Below are 12,001 nucleotides of genomic sequence, written 5' to 3'. Positions count from 1 at the left end.
AAATATGACACCTACCCAGCTTCCGTCTGTCAGCATGTTGCTAGTTAGTAGGCACCCGGAAGGGTGGTACCTGCGCAAGTTCTTCAATTTGCAGGCTTATTTTTCAAGAGCTACAGTGTGTGGAAGTCAAACTTTCGCAATAGTTAAACAAGACGGTAAGCCACAATTAACTCACCAAATTTAGCCAACTCGACACCGATTATCGTCAGTTGAAAATAGATTTGGAGTAAACTACCCTTACCCTGGATTGATTTTGTGCGCGCTGTTCTCGTTGGATTACCTGGGAAGGTGGTGTAGCCTACCACCTTTCGACTCTTTAGACGTTCCCCTTGCCAACTGAAAAAGTCGAGATCGTATAGCCTACCATAAAAGGACAGTCTGTTAAAGGTGAGTGTTGAGTAGGCTAAGTGTAACTTTCTTGACTTAAAACAATGTAGCTTTTTGTGCGCATAGGCCTACAGCGATGAAGGACATATTTTAAAGCCTGTGAGAACTGGTGTCTACATGTTTGCCTACGGCTCATTTTTATATAATCACTGAACTACTCTACCAAGAGAGATGGTTGCAGAGGACACTGATTTGGACATTAGGCCTATGCATGCAACATTTTTGACAAAAGGGAAGTAGGTAACGCTTTTTGTGACTTCGACGGGTAAACCATTGATTACTTCCCTCGTTACTAGACTCAAGTTTAACGTAAAATGTAATTGAAAGTAGATCTCCACAGCCTGATGGCCTACGCCAACTTATTCGGCGCTTTAAAATACTGGTAAATGCGTCTCAGGAAATTAAGGCAGAAGGGTAACCCTGCCAACTCAAAGCAGCAGGTATAACTCAGTAGCCTGCATGACGTAAAGTATTCGCTATTTGCTGGTAGCCTATGTGGTTCTTGATAATCATGTTGAAAATGCCCGTTAAAGCATAAACTGTTTTGGTTGGTGACTTCTAACCATACCGACCCACTTCACATCCAGTAGGCCTACTGTTGGAGAAATAGTTTTCTCTGTAGAGACTTAGGCTAATTACTGTACGTTCTCTTGAATTTTATTTTAGTGAAGTTCAATCAAAATATAGCCTAAGCTGTAAAATATAGCTAGCCCAGGGCTTGTTTATTTCTACAGTGCATCAATGCATTGCATTGCAGCTGTGAGAACAGTAGACATTCCAGCGCACGGTCATTGTGCACATGATATCCTTAAAAATACGAGACTGTTCATATTGTTTATGAGCACTCCAGGTTGCCTTGAGCAAGTTCCATCTGTACAGTTTTTTTGTTACTGTATTCACCTGACCTAACATCACAACAGCAGTCCAGTATAAGAGAGAAACTATTATTCCTGTAATATACTTTCATTGTGTTGTCTCTAAACATGAAACAATTTATGAAGAGTTTGATTCCAAAACGCTATATCTCCATTTTGAAAACATTAATAAGTCATGTAATTGTGTATTTCAGGTATATCGGTAAAATTGCGGTTGTGTTGTTTTGATTGAGTAAAGAGCGGTACAAAATATGACCGCCACCCAGTCCGGCACATTTTTTCCACAAAAATAAGTCACACTTGTCAAATTGTTTTCATTTCCTACTTTGTTCCTGCTTAGCTTCAGTAATTCAGCAAAGTCAGGGTATCTGCTGGTCTGGCTGCTGGCTAAAAACAAAAGGTGAAAGGCATATGATTCTAACTTTCTCACTGAATTGCATTATGCACACTCAATTCTCACTGGTATCTGCTAGACAACAAGTACCAAAACATGATTAGTTCATAGATTTCACATGTAAAATACATTTTATACAACCCCACTCCCATCTTGCCTGTTCATAATGCTGAGAAATTGTTGAATTGTGTGCATTTGTGCGTACGTGTTTATGTGTGTGTGTGTGTGTGTTAGAGGGAGAGCAGCTTCACAGAAGAAAACTTCTGAAGGCAAATTGGAGGAAAAGTTGGTAAACCACACTTCTTACCTAATTTGAGGGTGCTGATTCTGAATATTTTGTTTACCAAGCTCAATTCTGAGTTTTAAGCTGCATAATCAGCATTTTAACTAAAAATAGCTATTCTTTTTTTTTTTTTTTGTTGCTTATTTTTCCCTAATTTGGGGTTATTTCAAAAGTAATCATTAAAACCAAATAAAAGTGTTCTCTAAATACATGTTTGAGCATTAAAGAAGCCATGCTATATTCTATTATATTTAATGGGAACATGATTACAGTTTTCCAACACCAGTATATGCTCCCAAGTTATAGTTTAATTATGATTCAGACGTCTGATGAAGGGCTTAACATGTAATAAAAAGAATGTTTTGTCCAGCACCCAGGATTAGATCGGGATGGAACATGATTACAGTTAACATGTAATAAACTCGGAAATTCTAATCAAAACACAACCATATTTTCATTGCTTTCATTGCTAGTGAGTCAAAGAGTCGAATGCACGATTTAAACAGGTGCTGGGATACCAACAATTGAAAAATAAAAAGATACCCGCACACTGTTTCTATAAGCTCCCAGAGTGGTTTATTAACACAACGTTTCGACCATAGTGAGTCACTCATGTGATGTTCAATGCATTTCATCACAATAACAAGTTGCACAGATAACCTTCAACTCAGAATATATCCTACAGTACATATGAACTTAGATAGCGGGAACAAGCCTAATGCAAAACTGCATCTACCGTCAGCAACAACCGACAACACTGGATTTGGTGTGTGCTTGCCTCCATAGAGCTTGATAATGTGCTCTTCTAATATGCCATTGAGAAGCATCACTTGGTGGTAGAGCCTCCGATCCTTGACATCTAGAAAACAGAGTGGCTCTGGCATATAGTGTTGTCACGATACCAAAATTATGACTGATACGATACCTGCCATAAATATCTTGATACTCGATACTGAAACGATATCCAAATCCTAAAATATCTGGAAAAGAAAGGACGCAAGCCTCCTCCAAGTGTATGGAGTCATTTGTGTTGAATTTGGTGCACTTTTGGTCAATTCTGGGTTTTAAACTTCTAAATTACATAATTATTATTTTTGTAGTCAGTAAAATAGTAGTTTGTGTGTGATTAAGTCCTTTATTGTTTGTTATAGCTCATTTATATTGTGTGGTGTTTTGGCTAAAATTACCTTTAAATAGCCAAAGTAGGCTAGATCAAGGTCAGTGTTCAAATTACTGCATGCAAATCACTTAATGCTATGCAGAAGAGCCTAGTCTTTAGGCCATCTGATGGAGGCTACCCTAGGCCTTCCCGTGTTTATGGGATTTCTTTGACAGTTGCAAAGGGAAAAAAAGTGAAGAAAGTATTCTTAGCTCCCAGACAGTGTAATTTAATAAGTATGTTTCAACCATTCAGGTCTTAATCAGAGGCCTACACCATTATCTGTTGCAATATCTGTGTGCATTCCTACATTAGGTCTATTTCTTTGATAGTTAACATCATTTGCTACCACATAACAAATACCAATACGAAAGTTTCTCACAAACTTTCCTGCATACTAATGTGCTGCAGTCAGATGGGTGTCCTAAAGACATAACTAGATCTTGAGCATCTATTACCAGTGTTGAATGAGCAGTTTTTGCAGTGATCACTACTGGACATTCCACATTGCTAGACAGCACCTGAGTAAGGATAGACTTATTTCCATTTCACAAATAACCATTGCTATCTGCAATAGCTACAGGGACATTAATCAGTTCATAGCTGAGGATTTGTCCTAGGTCCACTTTCCTTCCTTTGTAGTAATGATGCTCTGGAGAATTTATTTTTGTTGCACTATAAAGGATATCTTGTCTAAATTTTTTGCAAATAATGCAATCTCCATAGCACTCTTCAGCACTCCTCAAACATACACACTCTTCCATTTTTCTGCATGGCTGGAATTTGAATGATCGGAAAGAGCACCAGTGAGATGTTTTAACTAGGCAAGCACAGTCGCCTTTACAGTAAAAAAATAAATACAGTGTAAATCCTCTGTAAAGACTTACAACTGTTCATAATAGTTAGTGACAGGACTTTCTACAGAAAAATGAGCAGTCACCTACTATTCTATGAATTTATTATCAAGGAATCTATTTTGTTTCTAAATGTCATACTGAATCTTTATATTTTAATTTTAGCTTATTTTATTATTTGCTACTTGAAGGTCGTTGGGGTAATTCCTGTCCTGTCCTACAACATATCTGATACACAAAGAGTATATTAATGCCTTATTTTTTGCAATTCCTATGATATCTGATGGCAAAACCAAAAAGTATGGGAATTATGCTAATTATGCTAATTAGCAAGCTTAAAACTCAAAATTGAGCTTGGTAAACAAAATATTTGAATTCAGCACCCTCAAATTGTGTGAAATAGCCCCTTTACCGACTTCAACTCAAATTTGCCAACAGGACTTTTTCTGAACGTTTGTTAGCTATCCCTCTGTGTGTGTGTGTGTGTGTGTGTGTGTGTGTGTGCTTGTGGGTGTGCCTGTGTGTGTGCATGTGCCTGGAGGCAAACATATGCAAACAATTGGTCATCCTAGGCCCTACGGTTCTCAAGATATTCACAGAAAACTCTGTTGATGTACAGTCACTAAATGTACACATAAATGAATTTATTGTATGGCCCCCCATGAACGAAAGTCCACGAAACTTGGCATGCATTCAGAGAGTGTCATAATGATCTTACACTTTCAATTTCGTGCAGTTTTGACCATGTCAGCCAGAGATATTGTGATTACAACACCTCATTTTTTGCTTTTTAATTTTTAACTAGGTGGCGTTATACATGAATTGAGTGGTAATGGGATGGGTTGACTTGGCCCCTTAAGACCAACATACAAAAAAAAGGTGGTCCTCCTAGGCCCTACGGTTCTCGAGATATTCACAGAAAACTGTCCGGCCACCTACAGGCCAGTTGGTGTACAGTAACATAAATTAATTTATTGTATGGCTGCCCATGAACGGAATTCCATGAAACTTGGCGTGCATTCAGAGGGTGTCATAATGATCCTACACTTCCAATTATGTGCAGTTTTGACCATGTTAGGTCAGATATCTGCGATTACAACACCTCATTTTTACTTTTTTGTTTTTAACTAGGTGGCGCTATACATGAAATGAGTGGTTATGGAATGGGTTGACATGGCCTCTTAAGATCAACATACAAAAAAAAGGTGGTCCTCCTAAACCCTACGGTTCTCGAGATATTCACAGAAAACTGTGTCTGCCCTACCCTCCTTTCGGGGGGTTTAGTCCAGTGGGGGGGCTACAGATCAAAACGAAAAAAGAATGATGGTTCCATGCTATCCATGTGGGGTTACATGCCCACCAAGTTTTGTGTACCCCGGTCTTTCAGTGTCCCGGGAATCCTTGACGGAAATTTGGCCACGCGAAAAAGAAAAAATAATAATAATCTATCTAAACCTATATGACCACTGCTTCGCTGTGCGGCGGTCATAATAACAATAACCCAATTGCAGTTCCACTGAAATTAGGAAAACTGGAAAACAACATTAAAAAAAATGATTCATGAAAGTTCATTCAAATGGAGGATATAGCATTTGGAACCAAACTCTAAGTATAGTAACTTACTAAGTATTCTTGATATTCTGTTGTGATTGGAGACACCATGGCATGACAAAGCAGTATTAGAGTCTCTGGGTTTTCCCCTGCAGTGCTGTTTCAATCATTGCTGTAGTTCCTTTTTTTCTTCCTCCCCTGTCCAATTTCCCACCACTGGCTCAAGTTGTCTTGGATTACACTGATCAAGGTAATAAAGACACTCAAACGCCCTACCCTGTCCTGCTTCTAGGATGAGTATCCAACCAAGAAGGATCCGTCTGAAGCCATGGCTGCTGGCTCAAGTGAACAGTGGGAACTATCCAGGGCTGCAATGGCTCAGTAAGGACCACAAGCTTTTCCAGATCCCCTGGCACCATGCTACCCGTCACATGCCCACACCAGAGGAGGAGAACACTATATTTAGGGTGAGGACAAGCAATGTTAAAGAAACCAGGATTGTGAAATCCTACCATTCTAACACGTCACATTGAGCATGTATTCTGGTTCAGGGTTCTCTTTGTGCACGGAAATGGCTTCAGTTTCATTTCAGTTGTCTGTGCTCTGGGATTTGACCTAAGAGGAACTTGGAGGTGCAAGGGGAAATCCCTTAAAGGACACATGGACTGATTTAAGCAATAATTAGTCCATCTGTGCTGGCCTGTAGCACACTAATATGGACAGCTTTATGTTTTACAATGGAAATACTCATATTTGTTTACATTTCAGGATCCTATTAAAGTATGTTTGGAAAACTATTGAAGTGCCTTAAATTAGGAATTTTGCTTTAAACCATTATCTTCCCTGTTGTTCATGTATTTTTCATCTTTATTTGTATGTTGAAAATGAGGAAGTCTACACAAGATCCAAATTCCTAGCTGTACAGGATTATTTGTTAGTCATAAGCTTCATAGGGCCTATGTTTGCCAGGAAAACAAGAAAACTAAAATGGAGACTTCAATGGCACACTTACTTCAATGGCACAGAATGTAATGCTGCCAATTTGAAGGGTTGCAGAGTGTTTTATAAAGGCTACACTTTTTCCAGTATTTTTAAACAAATGGACACAATTTAAAAAAAAATAAAAAAAAAAAAAACACAGATAGAAAAATACCAAATACTAAAACAAAAACTGATGTGCACCCACATGTTTAATGGCTCATTCTGAAAATGGCATGCCAAACATTCCCATGTTCGTGATTAACACAGTTAACGTTAAAAGGCTGCTGTGTAGATGCAATTCATAACGTTTTCTACAAAGTTAAAATAAAGGTTCCTACTTCTCCTTGGGACAAGCACTTTTGAATTTTGGAAAACACTTTTCCATTTACATCGGGATTTTGCAAACATTCAGTGTCAGTCAATAAAATGAGCCCTTCAACGAAATTGACAAGCAGCTGTAAGTAGGCTAAGCATGCTAAATTCTACATCCAAACAGTAGCCTATTCTAACGTTTGCTTTGAGATACTGCTTGATTGCATAACTTAACTTTAAGTTTAGTCTCTTCAATGTAGCCTACTATGTTGTGATAAGACCTTAGCAGAGTTAACTTCAACGCAGCAGTTTTGAACAAATTTGCGCTTCAGCATGGTCACGATGCTGAGCGGATTTAATAGCAATTTAGCCAGACGTCTTCTATGCAATGCTTCTATGTGGCAACAACAATCCTTCAACAATCGTAAATATTTTGTTAAATGCACATGCAGAGGAGGGGCAGCAGGCTACAACAGAGAGCGGGGCGGGGTAAGGAAAGGCTGCGTGCGTAAAAAGCGCAGCTCAATGGCAATGCAAGGATTTGATCTTATATTAAATTAAATTAAATTAAATTAAATTAAACATAGAATATTCATCTGTGGCTGCCGCTATTCTGCTCTATGTCCATTGTCAATGCACAGGATACCAATTTAGCGCTAAGGGAGATTTTTCAGCTCATGCACCTACCTGCGACAACACCATTATAGTGCAATAGCAGGCATTCTTGGCGCACATCCGCAAAGTCAAAGGCTCCATGAGTTTGAAGCCTTTATTTTTAGGTAACTACATTTGTGTTTAAAGCCCAGAGGCATGTATATTATGAAATCACAGAAATACAGCTACAAATGTACATTCTTAAACTCTGAGCAAAGCCCGTATTCTTCAACTTTTGCCCTCACTCTTCTGTACATTGTGCTGTTCCCATTGACTGTTGTTATCCATAGGCTAATACAAGGGAGTTTGTTTGTTAATTTCTGTTGCATGTTTAGGCCTGGGCCCTGGAAACAGGGAAGTACCAGGAGGGAGTGGATGAGCCAGACCCTGCCAAATGGAAAGCCAACCTGCGCTGTGCTCTCAATAAGAGTCGAGAGTTCAAACTGAAGTATGATGGTACCAAAGAGACGCCTGTCCAGCCTTACAAAATATATGAAGTGTGTGCCCAGCCATCCAATGGAGGTGAATTTAAATATTGAATGCTTTTATCCATATTCATTTCATTATCATTGAGATAACAAATATTCTCTCTTCTGAACAGTTACATTTTTATAAATGATGTCCATCATTTGTCCAGCTTAACTTGTAAAATATATTTACTTCTCCATTTGTTTGGAACAGATCAAGAAGGTGAAGAAGACGAGGTGCGTTGGAGTAGATCAGTTTCAATATTCTGCATGCTGGATTTTTGTAACATATTTATAATCTATGCTTATAATTGATAACTAAAGTACATTTTTCACTTTCAGCTACCAGACATTGTAAACCTCTCCATTGGTGAGTGTTCCTTTTAATATATGAAATAATAAATAATAAAAATAATAAATAATGAAATACTTGGAAGCTAAAGTCAATTTGTCCTCCTAAAGTTCTAAAGTTATTTTTGTCCTCCCAACATCAGACTCCAGAATGAATGATCCCTCAAGTTTTCAAGTCTATTCGGCTCACGATGTCCCTTTCCCGTCCCCCATGAGTGACCGGTTTGGCCCTGCCCACATCATACCCGCCATGCCGCTTCTGCAGGACAGCGTCCAGACTAACGCGGGTGGGACTGCCAACATGACTGCTCACCTCTCCCAGACGGCAGTGGCTCCCCAAGAGTTCGGTAGGCACATGGCCATGATGAGCAGCGTGGAGCAGGGAATGCTTGCGCTCAGAGGGCCCATGGAGAATGGGCTGGCCATGGACACAGGGGTCATGCCCAACCCTGTACTCACGGAAATCTCTACTCCTGCCATCCCTGCTGTGCCCATGGTGGAGAGCCCAATGCCAGGGGTGCAGACTGTAGCAGAACCCCAAGTTCAGCCCTGCATTTATGACCTGCTGAGCAGTCCACATGTGCTACCCTGTGAGTCAAGATTTCAACATCCAATATTTTCACTTTGCAATTATTTGAAACCCAACCTAGTCATTCTATATATTTACTTGCTTGTTGATGTCTGTATGTCAGGTCATATTTTCACACAATGCTCAACTTTCTCACTGTAACATTCAGCAAACTGACTAATATATATATTCTTAGGGTTGAGGGTTGACATTTGAGAAGTGTTCAACAAGACTTTTTGTGCGCCTGTTATATCACCGGGGCATGATTAGGTCTACTTCTCTTCACAGTGACTGATCTGGACATTAAGTTCCAATACCGTGGTCGGATGGCTGGGTCACTCACTGTCAGTAACCCTCAAGGTTGCCGACTTTACTATGGTCACCTGGAACCAACACCTGAACAGGTGGACCTGTTTGGCCCTGTATACCTCAATCAGGTGCTGTTTCCAGGCACAGCAGAGATTGTGAATGAAAAACAGAAGTTCTACACTGACCACTTATTGGATGTGATGGACCGGGGATTAGTCCTGGAGATCCGTGGACAGGACATCTATGCTGTGCGTCTCTGTCAGTGCAAAGTCTTCTGGTCTGGCCCAGGAGTATCAGAAAATGGTCTTCCCAATCCTATGGAGAGGGAGAAGAAGATCAGAGTGTTCAGTCTTAATGAGTTCTTGCATGGTAAGATTAGCTTGACTGGAAAGCTATACCTCTTCAGCAAATTGTCAAAGTAACTGATCAATCTTGATGAATTTTAAAATAATTTCTTGCATGTGTCATACTTCTGACAGGACTTATCTTGTACCAAAAAAATGAAGCCCCTTCCCTGCCACCTTTTGAAATCTATTTCTGTTTTGGAGAGGATTGGCCTGACAAGAAACCTAAAGAGAAGAAACTCATCATTGTTCAGGTATGCAAAATGAATATTATGTAAAGATGTCCAAAACGGAGTCTGTGAATGTATTCTCTGTATTGTATTCTAGCATTAATAGCATAATAGTTATTTGATGACTGTTGTTGAGCAGAGCATGGTATTTGTGTTTGGGACACCGCTCCGTCTGGGGCATAGAACTGACAGTCATGTTCTTTATGGGAGTGGGGACCGGTCATACCAACACTAGATAGGTGTATGCATCTTTTTAATCTATTTTCAGGCATAGGTGTTTATCACCACTTGTTTACTTAAATCATTTGGCCTAGAATCTTGGTCTTTGTTTAAGTATACTAAATTCAGATAACCATTGTAATCTACTGTATTTGATTTTTGCATGTGGCCACTGAAGGGTGCTTTTATTCAGTAAATGGCAAAATGGCTATTTACACTTTTAGTCTTTTAGCTGAGGCTTTTAGCCAAAGCACCTCAGAACAATTAAGGTACAATAAAAGTACAGTGCCACTAGGATATTGTTTGTGATCACATATAGAATAAATAACTGTTCAAGCGAAGGCAAGGGAGGGAGGAGAGGGAGTCAGGATGGAGAATAAGTGTGTTCTAACATGAGAGAATCAGTAATAATCGGATGTCAAGCATACCTTTGATAAGCAATTACTGGTATGAGGTCCACTGACCCATAATTACATTGACTATTTTTCATTTAGAAAAGGCATTTTTTGGCTTTTATCCAAAGTAACTTACAAAATTAGAATTAACATTCAAGCTGCTTCGCAAAAGAGACCTTAGGATGTTGCCATATGGTCAAGTCGGCATACACTAACGTAGCTCCAGTGTAGTATTGAAGCAAAGATTACTGTTGTAAGACCCTCTAGTTCCATAGGTTCTGTATTGACATTGACAGTCACTTGTTTGTTTGTTTGTTTGTTTGTTTGTTTGTTTGTTTGTAGGTGGTACCTGTGGTGGCAAGGATTCTTACAGAGATGTTCTCCGGTGAGCTGTCCTGGTCTTTAGATAGCATCCGGCTTCAGATTTCCAACCCAGATCTAAAAGACCAGACAGTGGAACAGTTCAAAGAGCTGCAGAGACTCTTGCAGAGTCAGCATGGCCAAAACCTACGCCTCTACACCCAGTCCTGAATCAGATTTACTACTGACTGACTGACTTAGTTGGTGTCAGGAGCAGCTCTCCTGGGTACCGCACATTCTTCAGAAGGCTCTATGGACTTTATCCTGTGTCATGAGGGCTTGAGTTGCTATCCAACTCAATTTGGCCCACTCACTAACATTTCAATGAAATGCTGGCCTTTTGATTACTAGCTGCTGTCTTTTTTTAACAAACTAGCCATGGACTTTTTTTTTTTTTTTTTTTTTTAATGAAAACTTGGAACAGAAATGTTCCTTTGACCTAGTTTTTGTGTCCATTCACACATTTTTACTCAGGTTTTCTATTTCAATAAATACCATAGCAGTGTTAGACAGTGGGGCTATCGTCTCAGATTTCTCTACATTATTCAGTTACCAGTTCGATCCAGTTACCATGTATGACACACACTCCCAGCCTTGCCAACTAAGATCAGGGCGTAAAATTCATTTTTTAAAATGGGGGGGGCAATTCCCCCCTTCAGTGCTTCACATAGGGGTGATTAATACAGGGGAGGGGGGGGGGGCAAAAAAACAGCTTCTGATCGCTAAACATTTGTTTTCCTTTCCTGTCAGTTATCAGTTGATGCACCTAGCACAAATCCTGCTGAGAGAGAGAGAGGGGGAGGGAGAGAGGCACCTGCAAAGTGGTCCTGCGTGTGTGTGTCTGTATCGGGCTACGTTCAATTGAAGTCAGAAGTTGGTCTGTCCAGCTCCATTATTAGATTTGCGTTATCAGACAGCGCTGTGAAATGTGTGCGGGAATTTCTCGCATGATGGCTAGAGTTGCGGGACTGAAATAAATTATGCACAATACCTGCGCTGAAATTCAGATCCTGTAAGATCAAATAAATGTAACTGGGGCATTTTACATTTCAAATGGGCCTCCTCAGACCTGTCAATAGTTCCAACACTAGGTGATGAGCTTTTGTCCTTACCAAATTTGTGGACTTCTGTGGACATGCCTCAATTCACTTTTAGAATCCACAGAGCTTAGGAAATGCCAGGTTAACTGAAAAAACAGCACTTCCCTTTACTAAAGTCTTACTTGGCACTGGCCTGTTTCCCCTTGTTTCTTGTCAAAACGCATGCTCCTCAAGAACTTAGAGCAAACCCCCTTCAACGACTTAACGG

At 39.8% G+C, this 12,001-nt stretch overlaps 1 protein-coding gene across 2 annotated transcripts; it reads left to right on the top strand.

Moving 5' to 3' along the window:
• The first annotated feature begins 42 nt into the window (after positions 1 to 42).
• irf5 (interferon regulatory factor 5) lies at positions 43 to 11,205 on the top strand. Of its 2 annotated transcripts, none has more exons than XM_048267664.1 (9): positions 43 to 387; positions 5,796 to 5,970; positions 7,786 to 7,972; positions 8,132 to 8,154; positions 8,260 to 8,287; positions 8,412 to 8,858; positions 9,125 to 9,514; positions 9,625 to 9,743; positions 10,676 to 11,205. In XM_048267664.1, exons 2-9 carry the CDS (start codon positions 5,797 to 5,799, stop codon positions 10,862 to 10,864), a joined length of 1,557 nt encoding a protein of 518 aa, XP_048123621.1. In that variant the 5' UTR covers positions 43 to 387; position 5,796; the 3' UTR covers positions 10,865 to 11,205. The 2 variants fall into 2 exon arrangements, with proteins under 2 accessions (XP_048123621.1, XP_048123622.1); XM_048267665.1 differs by having other exon boundaries at positions 5,730 to 5,970.
• Positions 11,206 to 12,001: the final 796 nt, after the last annotated feature.

This window comes from Alosa alosa, chromosome 17 (genome assembly GCF_017589495.1).
Source record: "Alosa alosa isolate M-15738 ecotype Scorff River chromosome 17, AALO_Geno_1.1, whole genome shotgun sequence".
Lineage (NCBI taxonomy): Eukaryota > Metazoa > Chordata > Actinopteri > Clupeiformes > Clupeidae > Alosa > Alosa alosa.
This window is presented reverse-complemented; position numbering and strand designations above follow the sequence as displayed.